Source organism: Condylura cristata, unplaced genomic scaffold (assembly GCF_000260355.1).
Source record: "Condylura cristata isolate star-nosed mole 26May11 unplaced genomic scaffold, ConCri1.0 scaffold00025, whole genome shotgun sequence".
Classification (NCBI taxonomy): Eukaryota; Metazoa; Chordata; class Mammalia; order Eulipotyphla; family Talpidae; genus Condylura; species Condylura cristata.
In genome coordinates, this window is record NW_004567126.1 from 14731729 (window position 1) to 14755837 (window position 24109).

The following is a 24109-nucleotide window of genomic DNA, read 5'->3' on the forward strand; positions in this document are numbered from 1 at the left end:
TATGCTCTACCAGCTTATTATAGAAACCTAGTTGTGGTCATTGGGTGGAAGAGCCTCCTGATCCCTCTCACTCAGAAACTTCTCATTTGTTTCCCTCTCACACTATAAAAGCCAATAACCACTATAAAAGCCAAAAATAAGACTTTCATAAGAGAACAAACACAATAGGCAACAAGTGGTCTCAATAATATTCTACTTTTTAAGGCTCTCTAGTGAAATTAAGGTAATCTTAGGTAAGGTAGGTTTTATACACCCGTCCTGAAATAAAGCAAGAATCTGCTTTCTGGTCAGCCTTACTGATTTCCACTCAGTGGGTGCCTATCATCCTGTCTACACCCTGTTGCTCAGACTCTACAGTCTGTACTACCTTTCTCCTGTGGGAAGTCTCTCGCTGGTGCTTAGATGGGAGAGGCTGATGGCCATCCAGAAGCATATCTTTTCTCCATCTTTCAACTTTTACAACAGATGGTTGCTGCTGCCTGAGGCGTAAATTCTAAAGATACAAAAACACTGATCAAATTGTGAGAGGGCTGACACCATCTGATACATTAAAGCATAAAGTAGACTTTATACTTCTTGCCAGTATTATGGTTCTTAACTGTATTTAGAAAGCAGTCATAAATTTCTTCATCTATAAAACAAGAACAATAAAAGTATTTACCTCTCAAAGTTATTGTGAGAATTAAAAGAGAAAGTAGATAAAGAAGTAGAAAGTTCTGTAACCGTTTGGCTATGGTAAGTGCTTAATGAATGTAAATAGTTATTCAAAATAGATCTGTAACATTACTGATAGTAATAATATAGGATAAAACTACCATTATCATTGTTGTTTAGAACTGCTCTGGTAAGTTCAGCTCAAACTCTACTTTACTCCTTGCTATTTATACTTCACTATACTATACCTGTTCTCTGGCAGAGCATGGGTCCTGCATTGCATGTAAAACATGTTCATGGCACTCTGGAAACGACTCCTTTCTCCAGCTCTCATTTGTCACATAACAAGAGGTGGGACCATAGTTCCTGTGCTAAAAGACAGCATAAACACTGAATATCAATTTTCTCAGCAGGAGCATCACAGCAAAGCAATAGTAAAAGCTTCAATGAAAAGACCTTAAGTAATTTCCATAGGTCAGAATGGTCTCATACATCACAGAAAAAAAATGACATTATATCATTACTCATTAATATTAACCTAAACACTAAACCCTTGATGCAGTTACTACTTATGTAACTGCTCCCTGTCGATCTGGAGCTAAAACCCAAGCAATTCACTCTCTGCTCCTGACTCCTTGCTTTATTCTGTTCTATTTATTCTCTGATGTGATGCAGGTCTTGAAGACTGCGTGAAACACACTGATGGCACTCCTGAAGCAAGCCTCTTCCACTCTCCCATCTCTCAAAAGATGAGGGTTGCTTGATATGCTGTTCCAAAGAAACAACAGAATACAAAACTGTCTATACAGAAATGATGGATTAGTGAAAACCACAGAATAAAGATACTAGAGGAAAATGATATAACATGGCTAGGGATGTACATATTTATGCATAAAGTTCCCAAACAAATATTAATGTGTGAAAAGAATAGTATACTGTATCTCAAGATACCTATTGCCCAGCTTCAAAAAATAGCAAAGTAATCCATTTAGCTCTTCTACTTTCTTAGAGTATTTTAAGGCAAACCCCATAGTATTCTGACATTTTTTTCTTTACATTGGGCATTTCCTCACTTAACATTTGGGGAAAGAATAGGAAAGAAAGGATAGGAAAGAAAGAATAGGAAATAAAGCAATATTTTTATACAGTTGCCAGCATTTCCCCAAGGTAAAACCCAAAAAGCTGTATAGTTCTACAAATACTCCTGTTGAAGGTCCCCGATAACTCCAAAGACAAGCACAAAAGGGGGAAAAGCCCAGGGAGTTTTGAGGCAGCAAACAGCTTGTTTGTCTTTCACCATAACTGCTTTGCAAACTGGATTCCTGATTTTGGTATATTGCTTCAGTTAACCAAGAGAGTAATCCTTTTAGTGTTTAAAAGACTGAATGGATAAAGCCTAAAATATGATTAAGGATTTAAATTTAAGAAAAATTATTTACTATTAACCCATCAATATTATATAGAAACTTGTCTTTTGTGTAATCCAAGTGATAGCAGTAAGTTTTCTCACCTGGAATCTTTATATCTGGTACGTCCTTAAACAACTGAAGACATTATACTATTAGTCAACTCCAGAAACCTAGTTCCATGCATCCTACATGCAAACTGGCTTGCCAAGAGCCAATCCAAATCTTAAGTAATTTTGTTTTTGTTAACTCTTTGAGAAAGCAGACAATCCTCTCACTGTACTTTGCTTTACCTCTTCTCTAAGAAAGGCTTGGTCCAGGATTTTAGGTCTAACATACTGATGGTACTCCAGAGGTGATTCCTCTCTCGGCCCCTCTTCTTTGATAACACACCAATGTTGGTCAAGAAATACATTCTAAAGTAACAAAGAAAATAGAAAAAATTAAAAAAAACCTGTCTAATCGGCAACATGAGACTCATAGCAAGCACTACAGGGAAAATGATTCCAGGTAAGATATTCTGATACACTTTGATCTACATGAGGATATTACCCTCTTAGCCTAACTCTGTAGAACTTATTCCCAAACCATGTACAGAATAATCTGACAAACTCACTCAAATTCAAGTGATTTAGGATGTGCAACTCCTCCCTACATTGTTCAGATAGGGACAATATGCTTGTGGTAATGCTTGTGTGGTTCTGCAGAAAGTTGTAGCATAATCTTAGCAACATAATCTGATTCTACAATAAGAATGTAAACATGTTTATTAGCCCTTAGAAAGTCAGAACTGATTTGATTTGACTTATACAATTCAGTAGACCAATGTGTTTTACACCTGATACTATACTTCACATTCTCAGTTATTGAGAATGCATAAAATCCAGTTACTTGCTGTTCATTTCTCTTCTATTCTGCTCTACCTGATCTTTTGTGCAGGCCTCATCCTGGGGTGCAGAAGGCAGACACTGATAACCTAACAGGGAAAAGTCTTCTTCCCCTTTCTCATACGTCATATCAAAATATGGCTCCTCAAAATGTACTTTCTAACAGAGGGAAAAACACAAAATTGTCTAGTTAACATGAAGCAAAAAAAAAGAAAGCTTTATTGAGAACTAAGAACTTTACAATAATTTTTTTAAATTCAGGATAAGGGGAAATATAAAATATAACAGAAAAACCATACTTTTAAAAATCAGTTCTGAAATCTAGCTGAGAACAGTCTTTGCCAGCTCCAAACTAAATCCTAAGCAATTTCAGTTTCTGCTGGTCTCTCTCTTCTGTCCTACCTTATCTCTGATGGAGGAATGATCTCTGTGTCTATGCAGAAAATCCTAGCAGACACCCAGAAGAAATGCCTCCCTCTCTCCCCTACCTATCAAAATTGATGCTGGCTGATTCCAACATGCTTTCTTAAAAAAAAAAAAAAAAGGACAAAATATCAATTGCTCAATTAATAAAAATAGACTAACGATTAATACATTAGGCTGTAGTGGGAACTGCGTAGTTAAGAGATATCAGAGCATCAGAGTATAACTGGACATTTTATGGAACAAAACAGAACCCCATACTCTATTCCATATAGGTCAAGCCACAGCCATAACTAATTTATTTGTTGTTGGTCCCTTTCTTCCCCTTTTTGGTCTAACTGATTTATGGGGGGGAGGGCTGGCCTTGGAACCACGGTGAAAGATACTGCTGGACTCAGGTAGGCCACCCCCTTTTTCTATCTTTCAACTGTTAAAATGAATGATGTCTGCCAAAATATTTTCCCTAATGAAGGAGATTTAAATAAAAAAAAAAAAGTAAATAATTCAGACAGAGACAATATGCTACTGGTTATACAATGAAAACCCGAAAATCAATCATGAAACTATTTTTTTCAACTATGGCTCTCCAAATTAACTGTAACACCACCCCTACAAATCCCACTTCATAGGTCAAATACCTTATTTATTCCTGCAAAATTTCCTTTGTACTCTAGTTACCTGATCTTCAGGGAGAAAATCCTGGTCCTGCCATGGGATTAGAATAGTTTGGTCACAGGAAAGAAGACGCAGGTCTCTAGGTCCAAAATTCTGGTTTTGAGTAACAAAAGTATAGCTTTGGGGTAGAAAATCCTGGACTTCCAACATAATATTCCCATCTTCTAGTTCACTACTTCGTGCTTCTGGCATAATACCTTGAGTATCTGTGTTAACAGCCTGTGCTTCAGGTTCAGTGGTCTGGGCTTTCGGCACAACAGCTTGAGCTTCCAGTTCAATAGCCTGGGTATCTGGCTTAACGCTCTGGATACCTGGTAAGCCCTGGGTTTCCACTAGATCACCTTGGGCTTCTTCAGTAGCCTGGGTATCCGGCTTAACACTCTGGATACCTGTTGGCTTAATACTCTGGATACTTGTTAAGTCCTGGGTTTCCACTAGATCACCTTGGGCTTCTGGAAAATCATTCTGGGTTTGTGGGAAAACATCCTCAAGAGACTGCAGTTGTTTTAGCTTTTCTTCTTCCATCACAGCAAATAATGGGTTTTTGAACTGTACTTTCTAAAAATGAACATAAACATCAAACACAAAATGTCAGGTAGTAGTCATATTTTAGGTTTCCTGTGAGACTCCTAAAATAATCTTAAAAGGATATGGTAAGTCAAACAAATTACTTGAAAAAAATGTAAAATTATAGTCTTTACATTTTATAGAACCTAAATCTGCAACGCCAAGCCAGTACAACAGCATTAGCACTCTTAGTCCAAATCATAATTAGTTTAATTTCTATTATACTATCTTTTCACTGTTTTACCTGAACTCTGCTAGAAGGTATGCTGTCTTCAGGAAGAAGATCTTTCTGATCCCTCCAAAACAAATTCTCTCCCCCTTTCTCCTCTATCATAGCAGATGAAACTTCTTCAGAATCAGGTTCCTAAAGCATAAATAAACAATAAAACAACAAATTCATCTATTATAGGTAGAAACAATGTGGACTGCAATAAAATCCTAGGCTTTAGTAAACTGATATAATTTTAGTAGGGCAATATAGTTAAATATTAAAAAAAATAGGTAATTTATGACTGTACAAAGAACATTATGAAACAAAGAAGACATCCCATGTTCATGCATCTCAGAGGACAATATTAAGATAACAATAAACCATCACATTTACAGCAAATTGATTTGCAATAAGGATGCCAAAATAATACAATGAAACAAGAATAATCTTTTCAACAAATGGTGTTGAAATAAGTAGGTATACAATAAAACTATTCAAACGAATTCAGTTAGACCACTTCCTTACACCATATGTAAAAATTAAGACCTATAAGTAAGAGTTAAAATTACAAAATTCTTAGCACATACAGGAAGAAATCTTCATGACCTTAGATTAACCAAAGGTTTATTAGATACTATACCAAAAGCAAAAGAAAAACTGGACTACACACCACACCAAAATTTAAAACTTTGTGCTATAGATGACAGCATTAAGAAAGTAAAATGCTACCCTACAGAATGGGAGAAAAATAATATTCTTTCAACTCATAGTTAAAAACACAAATAACCCAATTTAAAAAATGGACACAAATTTCTGAATAGAAATTTTCTTCACCAGAGAGATATATAAATGAGAAATATAAACATCAAGGATATTCAAGATCATTAATCATCAAGAAAATGCAATATAGCAAGTCACCACTTCACACCCACTGTAATCAAAAAGATGGTCAATAACAAGTGTTAAGATTAAATTACTATAGAAATTAGCTTATTAGTTCCTTAAAATTTTAAACACTGAGTTACCATGTGACCCCAAAATTCTACTACTAGAGAATTGAATGTCCACACAAAAATGTGTATGCTACTACTAACAGCACAATTATTTATAAAACCCCAGAAATGGAAACAACCCAGATGTCCCCAACTAGTGCATGGATATACCAAATGTGCTATAACCATACAATGGAATACTATTCAGCAATAAAAAGGAATGAAGTGCTGATACATAAATACAGCAAAGATGAACTTTAAAAACATTATGCAACATGAAAGAAGCCAATCACAAAAGGCTTTATAAGACATGATTACATAAAGAGGAAATGACTAGAATAAGTAAATCTATAGAGACAGAAAGTAGGTTAGTGATTGCATATTATTGAGAGAGACACAAGGAGGGAGTAGGGAGTGACAGCTAATTTGGAAGTGACAAAGTTTCTTTAGGGGGTGAGGAAAATGTTCTAACTTATATTGTGGTGGCAGATGAATAATCCTGTAAATATACACAAAAACCACTGATATGTGTGCTTCAAAAAGTATGGGTAAATTGTGTGATATGGGAATTAGATGGCAGTAAGACTTAAAAAATGGACATTGTAATCTTAATTCTTAAACCTATCCTTTATTAGCTTTGAATAGTTCTAATAGCCATTATTTTTGCCTCTATTCTTTACATTTTTCTACACTATTTTCCATAAATTTCTGATTATGTACAGAAATTAAAGGGCAATTTTTCTCCCCTTCTTATATTTATCATGATGAATCTTGGTTTCCTAACTGTCTTTTGAGGGGAAAAAAAAATCAATACAAATAGTGGTCTATAAAAAGTAATATGTTCATGACACTATGCTGCATTTTTGTGAAAGACCTAGCATAATCTTAGTGGGTTATTATAGTCTAACATAGAATAAAGGAAAACAGTGAGTTCTACTTCAAAATGTAAAAACAAATTATTCAGATGTCAAACACATGTCCTGAAATAAGCTGGTAGAAAATATATTAGCTTATAAGTGATAACTTGTCCCTATTCTAGCCAGTAACAATTCAGAAGGTTTATGATTTTGCCTTAGTGACCTGATAGTGGGCAAATGTTATCTTCTATTTCTACCTCCAAATCTGGAACAAAAATAACAATTAAAAAAAAAACAATTTTACACATTCTAATGTCAATCAGAGAAAGTCTGATATCTAACAAGTCTAACAAGAAAATAAAAGCAGAGTTCAGGGGGATTACAGATTATTCTCCCCTCTGAAGCAGATTCCCACTTCATATAACCAAGAGAGTAAAAAATTATCAGACCTGAAAGAACAACTACATAGCTGATATACGTGATAAGAGAACTATCACTAACTTATCTCTCAATTATATGAAGTAGACTGATATTTTACCTGAAAAACACACATGCATACTTTCCAAGCAAGCAGTCTGAATTTATCACCATCATCATCATAATGAATTATGATAGTACCTTCAATGGTACCTTTGATGTAAATAAAACTGGTTTACACAGGGGTGTTATCTTAGATTTAATCCTCCCTGCTACTGGATAAGTATTTCAGTCAGATCTGTAAAAAGTGCTCTTTCTGGAAAAAACATCAACTGAGAAGTTTGAACACCAGCTCCATACAAAATAAAGTATTAGCCTCTGGTAACCCCTTTTTCTCTAGTGTATTGGAATGTGTTCAGTCACCTCATTCAAATGGCCCAAACTATATATAGTACCACCAAATCTATAATAGTTATAAAAACTAACAAGAAACCAAGCTGCTGACAAGAAGGTACAAAAGAAACTCTATTTTGAGTCACAGCAAGACAATACTAGAAAAAGATAACCATATTCATTACATCTAGATGGAATATCATATGGGCACTTGTTTTTTTATATTTAACTATAAGTCTCTTAATTACAACTGAAGAGGGAGACGGTAGGATTACCAACTGTAAATATGAGACAAATGTTTTTAATGGTTTATTGAGATACTTAAGGTAAAAAAGACAAAATTAAATACATACATATACATAAAATTCCAATTAGGAAGTGACTCTGGAAAAAGAACTATGTAACAGAGTTGATCATAGCAAAAAAGCCAACAAAGTAAAAAAGGCTAATGATCCATTTTATTAGATGTTCCCTATCGAAATTTGAAATTAATGGTATTTGTGAACTCTGATGATAAACAAGTATCAAAACAATATCATTTTACATGTATAGAAGTATAGCTTTAAATATCCTTTTAAGTCTCGGTCCACATTTACATTCCAATTATTCACTCTAATCTCACATTTTCAATCAGAAGAATTTTTTCTTTTAAAAAAATTAATGGTATTATTTTTCTGATTAGAAAGTAAAATGTATGCTTGATGGAAAATTTTGTAAGCAAAAACCAAGATAAGAAAATACAAAGCACGTATAATAACACTACCATAAATAATTATTACTAACCTCTCAGTCCATTTCTTTCCAAGCTTTTATCTATTGAGGGATCTTCTTCTAAGTTTTCACCACTGTAAGTCCTGTTTCTAGACCAATGACTTAGCAATTGTAGGCATTCCATAGAGTTTGTTCAATTAATTTTTTAATTGAGATTCTACTGATCATTACATATTTTAGGATGGATATATCAGAACATTTTATCCATTTCCTACTATTGCATATTTAAGATTATTTTCAGTTATTTTATAGTTATAAGTAATATTGAGAGGTGAGTAAACCTTTATCTGTATTTTTGAAAAGAATTTATTAGAAATTAATTTTTACCTCTTGAGTGGAAAAGCTTTTCCTTCTATCATCTGGAGACTCTGCATGTTTTTTACTCACAGTTTTAATGGATGCTGGCTGGTGGCGAGCTTGTTTCATGGATTGCCTAAGCTGCGAGGGAGAGGGGGATAAAAAACAGGGTAAAGTCTTAATACCAAACTCACTTACGTGTTCCAACAGGAAAACAGGTCTCCTTTATTTAAAAATTCCAGACCTAAGACAACAAGATTACTTGCAAAGGAGATTTTGATCTGTTGATAAGTGTTTTTATATTATTTTCATTATTCAAAGAGAGTGAATTTCATAACCTGTTTTAAGTGGTGTTTTGTAATACAAACTTTCTATTAAGTGTAAACACAAAAAGATCAGAATCTAAAAATTTAAACTGACATACTTGGAAATTATTCATCAGGTGCATTCCTTACCTTATATGCATCTTCTCAGTAAGAAGTTACTTCCTTGCCTGCCTAATCACTTTTAACATTCCTTTGCAAATATACTCAGTCTTTCTAAAAATGTTCGTTTACTATTTAAACTCTTTTCTTAAAGTTCCCTCCTTCTAAGACACGTTCTACAGTTAACTTAGAATGCAAACTCAAATATCACAATAGAACAATTTGTTCAAGTGAGTATTAATACTAAATTTGTTGCCTTTTTCATTTATTATATATGTTCACATATAAATGTACTCATATGTTCATTCCTTAGCATTACCTAGTAACTTCAGTAAATACCTCTTTTAATTTCTTTTCAAAGACGCAGCCTATTGTATATTTCACAAAGTTGCACATATTATGAAATCTGTACAAAAAATTTGATTTATTTTCTTCAAGTCTTTTTAATTTGTTCGTGTAAATTTTCAGACAATTAGGACTGAAAGATGGGATTATATGTAACTGCATAAATAAAACAATGTAGTAATACTATGTAGTCCATGGGAAAAGAGTACAGATCAGACCTAACTTTTATAGAATCTTATCTACTCTACTGCCATAGAGCCTAGAATCTTGAAAGTGCAATGATGCCATAAAATCTATCCAAAGTTGAATTCTATTTTATTTAAGAAGTTTATTCATAAATGATAACATATTAATTTTCAAGTGTGCTAGACTTTTCAATGGCCACAAAAATTATTACTATACAGTTAAAACTTCAACTCACATGAGCTACTTAATGCAGCCCAGGATCCCCAACACAATGCTTGAGTTGCATTAACTTTCTTTTAGGCATACCAAGCTATATTAATCTAGACCTACACAAAAAAGCAAGCTGGGCGAATAAAGATTCATTCCTTATCTTACATAATGAACTAAGAAGTATTCAGAAAAGCCAGAGAAAGGCACTGAACCTAAAAGGTTCTAGATTAAGACAGACACTAAAGGAGCCTTAAATATATGGAAGTTTCAGAGCTATGATGAAGAGGACGGCAGTTAGTAACAGAAAAATAAGTCAATAAGTGATAAGGTAGAGACATGAGACCAATTCTCCTAGTTGGCCAGAACTGTCCCAGCTTTAGCATTAAACTTCTTGTCCTGGAACCCTTCAATCTTGGGCAAATGAGTATGGCTGATCACCCTAGGAGAAATTAATCAATCAAGTTAATGATTAAATACCTATATGAAGATCAAAGATCCCATGCTGTTAGGATCATTGGAGCTACCTCAATGCAGAAAAAGTCTTCAGGGAATATCTGTGAGTTTCTAATTTTGCTTTTACATCCCACATGAAAATAAGTTTTATTTATTCTGTAAAATACATTTCACTTGCTTGGGTTAGCCTGAATTCTTGTAGTCTAAAGAGCCTAACTAATTTTTTCAATGATAGATTACAGAAAACTTAGCAGGTTATTTCATATTATTTAATCCTTTACTTAACAAAATTAACAGCTATTCCCAGGCTTGAAAAGCTGGAAATTCTGCATTATATGAAATAAAACTTAAAAGTAGGATAAGAGGCTCTCCCTGGTGGTGCAGCGGGTTAAAGCACAGCACTGAGAAGCTAAAGCCACTTCCGCATGAGTTCGATTCCCACCTGCCCCGGAGGTGACCACATGGCGTGGCAGACCTCTGCTGGCCCACCCGCTGCTCCGCTCAGCAGTGTACTTCATCCATCTGCCTGTTCTGCTTCCCACTCTGTCTCTGGAGAAGCCTCTCACCGCCCCTGAGCCTCTGGCCTGTACCCCAGTTCTATATGCACAAATAAATAAAAATCTTTAAAAAAAAAAAAAAAGTAGGATAAGAAAAAATTCAGTGAGAAACAAATCAAAAGTTGGGATATACCATACTAGAAAATAAATAGTGGAGAACTTAATAGAGAAATAAAAAGTCACTATATGGTGAAAAAGAAACAATGATTAGTTGTTCTTTAATTCCCCACCAAAATGAAGTTAACAAGAGATACTAGAGAAACTCAATCCCAGAGGTAAACATTAGTCCTAGGCTAGTTCTAGCAGAGAAGGCTCATTCTATCTATGTGACCACTTGAAATTTCTTCCAGCTTTTGTCTAGGTTCTAATTTTAGGAGTCAAATCCTGTCTAATCTTAGAGCAAGTAGGTAATCCCAAATATACTGCAAGTGGAGGATGAGCTGGGGTGCAAAATTACTTTCAGCACAGTGGCATGTTCCGTTTTGAGGGTCATATTCGAAAAGAGCATTGAAAAACCAGGACCTAATCTGAAATTCCATAATCTGGAAAACAACAAACTATGTGAAAACTGACTGAAAGAAAGTAGAAACCCAAGAAGAGGAAACTGATAGCCGCAGCCAAGTACCTGAAGCAGTCTTAAGTGTTCTGGGTATTTCATTCTCTGTTAATGGCAGTTCAAAACTAGAACCACTGGGTAAAAGTTACATGAAACTTTTGACTAAATATTTTGAAAAATAGTTCTAAGAATTTTAAACCTTCTAAAGATTAAATCAACAGTCTGAAAAAGTAATGGGTTGCCAAAAGGAGAAGTGTTCTGGCAGAAACTAGATGACCCTTGGTACACATCAGGGATATAGCAAAAAGAATTCCCTAGAAAAAGGTTAGACATTTTTTTAGAAAAGTAGTAGCTTTTCTAAATAAATTCAAACATAGAGAAATCGACAGAATACTACAATGAACCTCCACATACAATCTACCAGCTTTAACTATATCAAAATTCTGGCCAATCATGCTCTATAAGCCCCCACTTCACCTCATCCTGATGTTATTTTGAAGTGTATCCCAGATGTCAAATGACTTCACCCTCAATATTTTGATATATCAGATGAACTTCCAACTCCAACAATCTATGTTTCTATTGTTCTGAGTCAAAAAAAACCTGAAAAGTCCACTGACATCCAGAAAGAATATTATGTTCACCACTTACTCCATTAGTTCTAGATAAATCAAGAAAGTTGGTGCTCGACTAGTTTCAATGTCTAGTTCCTAGTGACATCTAGTGGATAATAATTGCAAAGAAACATTAAGATTAAAAACCTATTATCATGACATTTATGGGCAAAAGCGTGTAGGCTGAAAGTAGTTGAAATCACTGAACATTCTTCAGTAGTTTATCTTCTTTTAAGGAAAAAAAAGGGTCTAACAACTTCAAATTTTGTAACATTTAATATTTTTCATAATCTGATTTTCTCCTATCACACTCACTTTATTATTCTCCTCTATTAAACTATTAGAAAATTTCCATATCTTATTCCCAAGTATTCCAAACTCACTACATGTTCTCTACTTTTATCTGCTTCTAACTCAAAATTCTCTTGAATTTACCAATTCAGTTCAGCTTACCAATTCAAAATACATGGCTCAACTCCACCTATTCAGAAATTCTTTCCTAACTATTTCCTTGAAATTTAAAAATTTTGCACTCCCAAATACAGCAAATGTCTCTATATTAGGCTGAGGGTCTATTACCTATTGAGTCTCTACTACAAAATATAAACACATGGAGAATTCTAATTCCCACTACATTAGTATCTCTACAATGTTTAACTAACCGAATAGACTGAATAAAATCCTGATGAAGCAAAATCCTCATCACAGTGGGAATTATAGCCACAGAAGGCAAGAACTGCATGAGCCAGTCAATATTTCATCCCTTGTATTTTATATAGTGCCAGTACCTGGCTCAATATTTTCTAAATAAATCATTTATAATTTTAAAAAGGTAAACACAAATTATCATACAGTTACAATAAACCAAACAAGAAAAACCAGTTTTGGACAACGAAGTAAAATGTTTAAGCATTTCAAAGAACATGTTTCTAAAGCTTTTCCTATGAATAATAATGGCACAGTTTTGCTTCATACTTATGACCAAGCACATTGGCTTAGGCAGTATACAATTTTCATGTATTCATCACTTTCCACATTTGTCTTCGTCTAGCCCTAGAAATATATTTTTAAGTGATAAGATGAAGAATAATTCCCATAGCAGGGTGGGAGAATATGACATCAATTGGCAAAGGCTCAGGTACACTAAGAAGGAGGCTGATTGGATGATTTTAAGTGATTTGAGTGAATGAATCTACTCATGATGCTCAACTTTTTAAATATCAGAATGAATACTTAAAAAAATTATATTAAAAAAACTGGATATGCTGAGTGTTTATTATTACTTCACCCACAGATCTATTTATTAAGGTCATCAGTTTAAAGGACATAAAAAAGACAAAAAAATAATGAATGAAATGTCCCATATATGTATATATACTGAATCTCTTTGTAATATAGGTTAGGAATCACTTCTACCCATATGCTATAAAGTGATAGCAACTTATCAATAATTGCAGTGTAACCTATGTTAAAAACCTATGTTCTTTGACTTATATAAAATATAAACATCATCCCACTGTTAAAAATACCTCATGTTAAAGAAATAAAAGGGGCCTTCCCTTGTGGCACAACAGGTTAGGACGCAGTACTTCAAGCTAGCCACAGAAGCTTCAGTGCCAGTTCGAGCCCCAGACCTGGGGGTGACCTACATGGTGTGGCAGACCTCTCCTGACCTGCCGCACACTGCTCCCCTCAGCAGTGTACTTTGTTGATCTGCCTGTTTTGCTCCCTACTTTGTCTCTGACGAAGACTTTCACCACCCCTGCAACTCTGGCTTGTACTCCAGTTCTGTACACATAAATAAATAAAAACTCTTTAAAAAAAAAAAAAAAGAGGCCCTCCCTGGTGGCGCAGCAGGTTAAAGCACCACACTGAGAAGCTTAAGCAGCTTCTGCATGAGTTCGATTCCCGCCTGCCCCGGAGGAGGCCACATGGCGCGGCAGACCTCTCCTGACCCGCCCGCTGCTCCCCTCAGCAGTGTACTTCGTCGATCTGCCTGTTCTGCTCCCCACTCTGTCTCTGGTGAAGCCTCTCATCGCCCCTGAACCTCTGGCCTGTACCCCAGTTCTGTATGTACAAATAAATAAATCTTTAAAAAAAAAAAAGAAAGAAAGAAAAGGAAAATAATAATAAGTGAAGTTACCTCTTACTCTCTACTATATATCCTAGATATGTCATATTTTTAGTTTAGGGAATAAAAAAAAAATTCTTAAGACATAAAATGAACCTGTACTTACAGGCTGGGCTTGTTGTTGGAATAATTCATTCTGATTCTCTCTGTCTTCTCTTCTATCCCCACGCAGCTGGGAAGAGGGCAACCTAACATTTCCAATAGCAGCATTCAATTTTTTTGGGAAAACACTTGTTCTTTTAGAAGTTAAAAGTATTGGATCTATGGTTTTCATGACTGGTGCACTTTCTTTTTCTGTCTGCATAAAAGAAGAAAAAGTGAGATTCTGTTAGTGAGAGTCTACTCCAATCCAATGCAATCAAATAATGCCACTAAGCAGCCTAAAAGATTTTAAACTGGATCTAGGTGGGGGCAAAACAGGGAAGCATCACCTAGGGCAGGAACTAACATTTACCAGGTACTTATCATGTGGTAATAATTTATGTTACAGCTAATTTTCACCACAACCCTGAGAGACAAGTATCATATTCCCATTTTATAGATGAAAAATCTAGTCTAGAAAATTTAGAGTAATTAGCCCAAGGTCACATAAGCTAATAAATGACAAAGCCAGAATTCATATCCAAGTCCAAATCCCAAACTCTGATATTGTTTTTAACTATTTAGTGAAGGCAAAAATGTAAGACAAAAACAATACAAGAATAACACAGTTCCTCTAAATCCAAATCTATACTCACTAGTAAAGCAGATTATACAAAGCATGTAATCAAAAGAAGTGATCCTGTTACTACCTAATAACTTATAACACACTTTTCATTCAATCTTTACTCAGACTTATTTTTTAACTTACTACTTCATAAATCCTCTGAAATTGTTGCTTTTTTCTCAGTCTAACTTGTTGATTTACTCGGTATTTGACTTGTCTCTGAAAATGCTTCAAAGCTTCTTGTTTTTTCCTTAGCTGTTCCTTTAGTTCTTCTTCAATCTTACATGCTAAAGTCTTTAAAGATGAAAGAAAGTAAATTTAAATGTCAGCAGCTCTCCCCACAAGGGCTGTTATTAATACAAAGCAGTCAGCACGCAATTCCAAAAAAAAAAAAAACTCAGTTCAGTAATCTAAGAGATAAATAAATTATAAAATAATACAATATCCATATATGCTGATAAAAGTACACAGTCTTTTGATGCTAATTTAACTAATGTGGAGGTTCTGAAGCTATGGCACTTCTATGCTAAGTGAATAAGTTTCAAGGAGAAAGACAAATACTGTATGATATCACTTGTGTGTGGAACCTAACAAGCACACATACATACACACATATACACACACACAGAGACTGAACTCATAGAGAACAGATTGGTGGTTACCATAGATAGGTGGTGGGGGGAGGCAAAATGGATGAAAGGGGTCAAAAGGTGCAAACTCCCAGTTATAAAATAAGCAAGTCATGGGGTGCAATGGACAGCTTGGTGGCTATAATAAATAATATTGTGTTATGTTTGAAAGTCGCAAAGAAGGTAAATCTTAAAAGTCCCTGTCATAAGAAAAAACTGTTATGTATGGTGATAGATATTAAAGGATTATTGTAGTAACCATTTCACAATTTGTACAAATATCAAATCACTAAATTATACGCTTGAATAAAATGTTATATGTCAGTTATCTCTTTTTTTTTATAACAGTTTATTTTTACATCATTTTGTACATTTTTTTTTCAGTTATCTCTCTTTTAAAAAGATTTCAGAGAGGGACAGAAAAAAAGTGGGAAGGAAGCATAATGGAGTATGGTGGGGGGCTATGGGTAGTTTGGTGGTGGGTGCTGTGTGCTGCAAGAGGAGATCCTATACTTCTACAACACAAACGTTACAAACCAATGTTACCCCAACCATATAAAAATAATAAAAATCTTTAAAAATATTCTATGAACAGGGCCACCAAAGATGGACATTCTTAGTGACTCCCTGTCTCAAGTTTCCTGCCAGAAGCTTCTTGCTAACCCTCCGCTCTTCCTTTCCCTATATGAGAGAGAAAATAATTCAAGTTTAAGTCCTCATTTGACAAATAATGCCACTTAATTAAGCTCCCAAGGAGTAAGAGGTCCCAGAGCTTGGGGATGAGAGGAGGTGGAGAGGAATGGGAGACTTGGAAAAGCATATAATCCCAGACTTCTTCTAATCCCCAGACACTCAGTCTTGCCGGGAAAGCTTAGTAAGGTGCATTTTTAACAATCTTGCCCAACCAAGTACTTGTAACAAAACAAGAAAACAGCCAGGCCTGGCCCAAGGGCCGGGGGGAGAGGGAAAGCAGCAGTGAGGGGGAGAAGGGAGGAAGAGGTGTCAATAACTTAAAACCAAAGTATCTCTATACTAAATCTGCTGAGATATTTTCTTGCACTTATCCCTTTTCATCCCCACTTCAACCACCCCTTTTCAGACTCTCCTTCTCCACTTCTTACTACTAAACAAGTCCTGATGCTACACTTTATTACTAAATCGGTATGATTATATCCTTATTTGTCCCCGACTAGCCAATCTCTCCCTACACTTCAAAAACCCAGAAGCAATCAATCTAATCAAAACACTGCTTGGTCATGAAATTCTCCTGTAAATGTTAAATAATGAATGAAGTTAATCCTCTTCAAATTTTCCTGTAGTTCCCTCCACCTCTATTTTTCCACAATCCTGTCAACCACTCTAAACTTTTCAGTAAAACTTCCACCCAATCAATGAAATCCAACCCACCCTTAGGATCCTGAACATACCTTGCTTACATCCGACTCTCTCCAATCTCCTTAATTAGAGAATCATCCCCTTCTCTTCACTGATTATCCAAATGCTTCATTAAACATTCCTTAGTCACATCAACCCAAGGCTGTCCCATTCCTCTTTGTATCATAGTCTCAGCATTTAAACATATACTACCCAGTGTGTTAAAACCCTTCCTAAAAATAAGTAAAGTAGGCAATGAATGAATATATACGTACATGCAGAGATAAGGAATATGAATGAATATATGACACTGCATTATTATTTGACATTTATTTTAAACATGTGTCATTTGCTCCCTAAGGTCAAAGATCACCAAGAGAATCTCACATTTCACCTTACATACAGCACCCTGTCCATGCATACAAGAAGACCTTCACACATTTTGTGTATTTCACATTAACTGAATGCCTATTATTTATTAGGCGCTATGACAAAAGTGGGGAGGTGAAGAAAAGCAGAAATGCAGACAATTTACTATAAATATAATGTGGTAAGTGTTGCAATGAAATGTGAACATGACTAAGGGGCACAGTTTGATAAAATATCAACCATCTTACAAAATTGGTCCCATTAGTTAATTACTAGGTATAAGAGCCACCATGTACATAGGCACACGTTGTTGTAAATTTCCCTTCATTTGCAGTGGTACTCTCTACCACCTGTATCCAATCTTTCTGTTCTTTAATGATTAACACAGACTATATTTCCTCATTCATTCACTCAAGAACTCTTTCCTAAGACCTACTGTATGCCAGGACAGGAATGAATAAAACATAAAGGTTCCAAGCCTTCCTTGTGGTGCCGGGGTTGTCTCAGCACTATGAAGCTATCGGCAGCCACTGCAGCAGGAGTTTGACCACTGGCCATGACCCACTGTGGTGCAACAGACCTCTCCAGGCTGCCTGCTGCTCCCCCCAGCAGTGTATTTCAGTAGATCCACCTGTTCTGCTCCCCACTCTTTCTCTGGTGAATCCTCTCACTCTCCCACACCTCTGGCCTACACCGCAGCTCTTGCATGCATAAATAAATAAATCTTAAGCAAACAAACATAAAGGTCCCTGTTCTCATGGAATTTATAGTGTAACTTTCTGAAAACTCCAATCAGAATGAATCTCTTCATTTTTTTTATTGTATCTGAATCTTAATAAATCTCCACTACAAACCTTATCACACATTCTAAACTATCTCTTAATGTTACGTTAAGTGTAGCCAATAGACATCCCTATTTTGTAGGGTCTAAATGCACATACAATGCCCAGGTCATGTACATGGCAGCCATCAAGAATTTCTGAAGTAATCAGAAATGTATATCCGTGTGTGTGTAGTAACTATTCGATGAAACTAGATAAAGAAGGCTGCAAGTTATGGAAAATACTTATTTGCTCTAATGCCTGAATACAAAATATAACAGAGTACAAACAGCATTTCCAGACTGTTCTCTTCGAAGCACAGGGATTAAAACCTAGTCAAAAAAAAAAAAAGGTGGGGGCAAGAAATCGACCACATTTGGATTAAACTGACTCACATATGCTGGGATTTCCGAACTATGTGGAGAGGCAGGTTCCACCCATGCCCCAACTGGTACTACAGCCTGATTCCTTTCAGCCAGCACTGCCAACACGTCTTTGCTCTTCAAGGGGTTTAAAGCCAGGGGCAACCTTGTATTTCGAGGCTTCCTGAGAGGGGCCATACTTCCTGGCATCTGTGACTCCTGCTTAGAAGAAAGGAAAAACTCAAAATTTTCAAACGACCGCATTCAAAGCTCAGTTTCCTAACATATGAGCCATCCTCTGAAAAGGTGATGCCTTGGAGAAGGCAAAAGCCTGACAGGGAGTCCAAGGAACAAGGGTTTTGGGAAAAGAGGAAAGAAGAGAAGAGGGAAGTATTACCAAGGGAAGGAAAGGTGACATGGAATAAAGAAGGATGAGAGAGGAAAGAGAGAAAAGGATCTGATTGAAAACGAAGATTGTGCCCAGTGCTGGCACAACACAGGAAAGGGAGGAATGACCCGAGCAGCCAGAGGGAAAAGGGCCTGGAGGTAGGAACCTGGGTCTGAGGCAGAGTCCAAAGAATCGGCATCCGAATATGGGCTAAATGATGGGGTGTCCTGGCCCAGCTAAAAGCTTGTTTCCCAGGTACTGGGGTCCCGCTCCAGCTGAGGTATCACCCGCGGGGTAAAGAATAGCAGCTCGCCAGGGATTCAAGCTCGGGAAACCCAGGTAACCGCCCCCAATAAACCGCCACTTTGGGGAGGGCAGCCCTACCCCGCCAAGCTCCGCCTCCTGCGCGTCCCCCACCTGCCCACCGCTGGTCTTCTGTCCGCCCTTTCCGCTTTTTTTGCATCACTGCCGGGGACAGGGGATTTGCGAGGGGCGGGGCTTCGGGACCGGTGCCTCGTCACTTCCGCTTCCTGCCTGGAGATGGGTGGCCGCTGGTGCCCGCAACGGGGAGGGGCGCACACCGAGTGGTCCTGGGGCTTTTGAATTGGGCGGGCGGGCTGCGCCGCAGTATTCCCGCCGCTGGAGAGCTTCCCAGATCCGTTAGGAAGTGGGACCCTTTCCGCTGGAGAACTGACATATTAGGCGCGCAATTGAGAGCAACATAAGGGAAAGGATGGTAGAAGGAGGACTTGACCGGGCTTCTTCGAGGAGCAAACTTAGTTATAGCCCGCTGAGGTAGACGTAAGAGAGGGGGGTGGAGCCGGAGACGGAGGAGATTGCTGACAACTCTTTCAATGGGTTCTGTTTTAAAGGGACACAGAAATGGGTAGTTGAAAGGAGAGACTCATAGGAGGGTGCTTTAAGGTCATCGCCCATGATTTTTGTCGATGGGGATTACCCAGTAGACAGGAAGGAAGCGGGCTGTTTAGGAGAGAGGCAGGATTTTTGCCATAGTTCACCATGATAATAGCAGAAAAGGTAGACGCCTGGTGACTGAGTAATACAGTGGCGGGGGCTAGTGGAAGTTCTCTTCTGATTGCTGTTTTCTTTGTATAATAGCATAATTAGCCTATGAGATAACGTCTAATAGTCCCTACCTCCTGGTTCTCACACTGTACCGGGGATTAGTCTGTGTCATCAATAGAATATAGCAGAAGTAAGGTTATAAAAGATGGTTGTCCTTGTTCTCAGAATACTTGCTCTGGGAGAAATGATAGCAACCCTATAAAAAGGTCCACATAGCCTGGAAATGAGTCCTGCCAGGTGCCCTGTGAATGCAACTGAAGGTGGATCTTCCTGCCCCAATCAAATCTCCTGAGACTAGTCTCAGCAACAACTTGACTGCTGCCTCCTAAGAGACCCTAAACCAGACCACCCAGCCAGTCAGATGTTGTGTGAGATTATGTTTGTTGTTTTAAGATGCTAATTTATGGTGTAAGCAAGATTACTAAAATAAGAAAGTCACTACTAAAATAAGAAAGTCACCAATAAAATAGAGGAACAGATGTTGGAGGTTAACAAAGGAAAATAAAGTATAAAAAGTGAGAGGGCACAAGGAGGTTGATTTTTGTACATATGGGCATGCACACCCAGCATCGAAGAGTGTTGTTAAATAGCTTTACTCTCTCTAGCCCCTACCTCAAGGTCTGTGCTTTCCACTACAGCCAGACCAGTGTTTTCATATGAATCTTTATGTCCAGAGAGTTCACCCTTCTACATTCTGACCTTTCACAAGGCTCATCTTCTATATGGCCAGAGTTAGTTTTTCAACAAGAGAATTGTTTACTCAGAAATGTCAGTCTTCAGAAGCTGAAGACTGGGTGGTGCTGGTGTCAGTCTTGAGGTCCTACAATCCCTCCCCTTAGAAATGGATAATTCCTTTTATGTGCCTGGGGGATCCCCAGCCTTCTCTGCACAAAGCCCTGAGTCACTGGCCCTTGGCAGCTGTCCACTTGGCACAGAACTGGTTGTTACATGAAAAACAAGGGGTCACTTTCTGTTCGGTCACCACTGTCTTATTTGTGGCTGACAGACCCACACCTGTTACAAGTTAGAAAGTTTGATCAACTGTTGGTCCTAAGGAACTGTTTCAGAGTCTGCTTCCTGGAGAACTCAACTATGACAGCCTCTGAGTGTTAAGCCTCAGAAACAAGGCACACACAGCTTTCAGATCCGCTGAGTGTTGAAATCCAGATTCCTTACTCCTTTCACTCAGAGACTCACAGCACAAATCCATCTATCTTCCTGGTGGAGACACAAGTACTCTCTTGCTTTGTTTTTTGTGAGTTCACTGCCTGCTTTAACTTCCTCAAACTTGTCTGAGAACCCTACTATTTTGTTTATCAACTCTTTACTTTTGGGCCCAATGGAAGGCAGCCCCGTTCAGCACTGTACTATATGAACACTAAACTAAAGCACAGGCTAACTCTGGGTCACTCTGACTACAAAATGTAAGGTTTTGAACAGGTTATTTAACTCTCTGAGTTTCATGTTCCTCCTTGAAAAAAATTCTTACCACACAGAGTTGGTGAAAGGGTCAGTAAAATATCTTAAAAGATCATTTGTATGGGTCAATGCAAATGTATTATCAGTTGTACCTATTCATAGATTTTGACAGCTTTCCCAACTATATTGAAGCACCTACAAGGGGAATGTGTCATATTCTATGACTAGAATGTGCTACCCTTCCCCCTTTCCCACATCCCACTCCTCAAGTTAATGTCTGGAACATGGAGTAGTTTTCACACAGTAGGCGATTATTAGATGCTGACTAGCTAATTTCCATTTCTGTGCCTCCCGCTTTGAGAGAAGGGTCAGAGAGGGAGGGGGAGTGAATCCTTCCCCAGGACATGGTTGGTGGGAGGCCACCATCTGAGGACCTCAGAGAAGAGAAACAATGGGCCCTTTCATGAGTTGGGGGTAATTTGTGGCCTCCCCATGATTGTTCAACCTGTTTTGATGTGAGCACGGAAGCTTTACAAGAACAGAACTCCAGAGATGTTCTCTAGAATGTCCTCGATACATCCTAAATAGGTCAGCAAATGCTGGTTCTGTCCAGCACTTTGGAGCCAATTAATTTCTCCTCTTTGTTCTTCTAGAGAATTGCTGAATAGGGCACGTTCAGCAACCATGGACACGAGCCTGAAGTTCCTCTCAGTTTCTGAGGGGGCGGGAATTCTATTCAGAAATCAAATATTTACTCTCAGCATAAAAGGCTTTGGTGTGTTTTCGTTTTCCAGTAAGAAAATGGGAGCCCCTATTACAAAAATTTACATAGGACCCCATGACACCCCAGGAGCACGTATTTCTCCCAGCTGACCCCATCACACCTTTTGGAGACACCTTATTTCTACAGAATGCTGTTCCTCTGCACTCTGACTCCTCACAGGACAAAAATATGCTGGCAGCAAAATCATACAGGATGAAGGTCTTGGGAAGGGCACAAGGGCCCTTTGACCCGGATCTCCACTTTCTATGTGAGGTTTCTCAGATGGGAGCCAGAGTAGGGCTACCTAGGAGAACTTTCAAAAAGAAAAGGGAAGAAAAAAAATGCTGTTGTGGAAGGCTACCCCTCACTGTGTAAACCCACAGAAAGCTTGTTTTGTTCCAAAAAGAGTTAGCTAATCTATCTCTTGTTCAATGGTTGCTGAAGTAGCCGGGCCCTGCCTCCTCCCCACACAAAGCCTCATACAAATTCCTTGTTTCCCAGGCAATACTCTGTAGCTCTACAAGTTTTCTGGCTGGTGCTAGCCTCCTCTGCCCTCTCTCTCCACTCCGGCGAATTGAACTGATGGTAGGGACCGCTCTGACACCATTCACACTTAGGTTTATGGGACAAAAAATTAAACTTCAGCAACAATGAGAGGACACAGACTGGGCAGAGAGGGACACCTTATATCCTGAAGCTTCAAGAGTAGGTGCTGGGGCTGAAAGATTAAGTGAGGACGGAGACTCAGCACAGGAGGTAGATCTCCCACTGATCATGACAGGGTGGAGCTCCTTGGCTTTATTTTGGTTAGACTTAGTTTCTAAAACAAGTGCTGCCACTTTGTAGCTATATGACCTTAGCAAGCTACCACTCCCTTGAAATTTTAGGTTTTCTTTTTGGTAAGCTGGGATAATAGCCTCTATCGAAAAGAGGTATTGGGAGAATTAAATGAATAACTAGATATGATGTGCCCTCTTCAACGATTCAACACATGGGATGCCTCCATGTGAAGGTCAGGCTAGAAATCTGGGGAATTCACTTCTCTGTATCCCTAAGGGGCAACCCTCAGCCCATATCTGATAGAATTAATTTCTAGATGCCCTTGGTAGAAATTTGCTTCATGTATAATTCATTGTCTTCCTTCCCTTCCATATCTCATCGCCCTAGCATCTGCCTCTGGGAAAAGCCAAACTATAATAAGATGCCAGTATTTCTCCAAATTTCTAAGACCTAGATTCTCAGGATTGTCTCTGACTCCAAATCCTTGTGCCAGTTGAATTAGTGCATTTAAACATCATATGTGACTTTATCTTGCATACCCTGTTGAATCAGACCTGGAACTCAGTCTAGATCTTTGACTCAGTATAATATTCTCTCTCTCTTTTTCTTTCTCTCTCTCTCTTTCTCTCTCGCACACACACACACACCCACACACACAGTGTCATATTTTATGCTGCATAACAACTTCTAGCAACTGAAAACAACTGATCGTAGTTCCGTGGTCTGAAGAGCAGGCACAACCTGCTGCATCCTCTGCTGGCCGGCCCACCAGAACTCAGTTAAGGTGTTGGCTGGTTGGCATTCCTTTCTGAAGCTCAGACTCCTCTTCCAAGTTCATATGGTTGATGAAAGAATTTGATTCTTGGGTTGTAGGACTGAGGTCCCTATGTTCTTGCCAGCTCCTAGCCCGGCATTGCTCTCAACAACTAGAGCTCACCACAGTTCCATGCCCAGTGATCCTTTCATGACACAGCAGGTCACATCTCCAAAGCTAGCACAGCATATCTCGTCTGCCAGGTCTGAGTCCTATCTAACATCACCTAACCAAGGGTGTGGTGTTCTGTGAGCCACTCTGCCATGTTCTAGGAGCCAGAAGCATGCATGCATATTGCATTTGTGTGTAGCAAACTTTTGAAAGTTTTGTGGAAGACAGGAAGAAGGGTTATACAGTGAAATGATATTCTTACATTCAGCTTCTGGAACATTCTCTCTCTCCTCATCCTGTCTTTAATTTTCTCCTCTCTGCTCTTTCCTGTCCCTAGTTTTCTATTTCTTTAGAATGTATAGCAACTTGTCTTTTGGTTCTTTGACCCTTTATGTTTAATGTTTTACCTTCTACACCACCGGGCAAATCTAGACTTTTTTTTCTTGCTATTGACAATCCC

At 37.9% G+C, this 24109-nt stretch overlaps 1 protein-coding gene across 3 annotated transcripts in view; it reads right to left on the bottom strand.

The window, feature by feature from the left end:
- The window catches only part of CCDC15 (coiled-coil domain containing 15), a 43184-nt gene extending 24026 nt beyond the window's left edge, over positions 1–19158 (bottom strand). For 2 of the 3 annotated variants that reach the window (XM_012729349.1, XM_012729351.1), the window contains exons 1-10: positions 19061–19129; positions 18322–18507; positions 14878–15027; positions 14134–14325; positions 8581–8691; positions 4857–4976; positions 4049–4603; positions 2354–2476; positions 903–1025; positions 368–493 (exon numbers count right to left, since the gene is read on the bottom strand). In XM_012729349.1, the coding sequence (XP_012584803.1) occupies positions 368–493; positions 903–1025; positions 2354–2476; positions 4049–4603; positions 4857–4976; positions 8581–8691; positions 14134–14325; positions 14878–15027; positions 18322–18498 (1677 nt within the window). In that variant the 5' untranslated portion in view covers positions 18499–18507; positions 19061–19129. Of the gene's footprint in view, positions 1–367; positions 494–902; positions 1026–2353; positions 2477–4048; positions 4604–4856; positions 4977–8580; positions 8692–14133; positions 14326–14877; positions 15028–18321; positions 18508–19060 lie in introns of all 3 variants that reach the window. The other variant, XM_012729350.1, reaches the window with a different exon arrangement.
- Positions 19159–24109: the final 4951 nt, after the last annotated feature.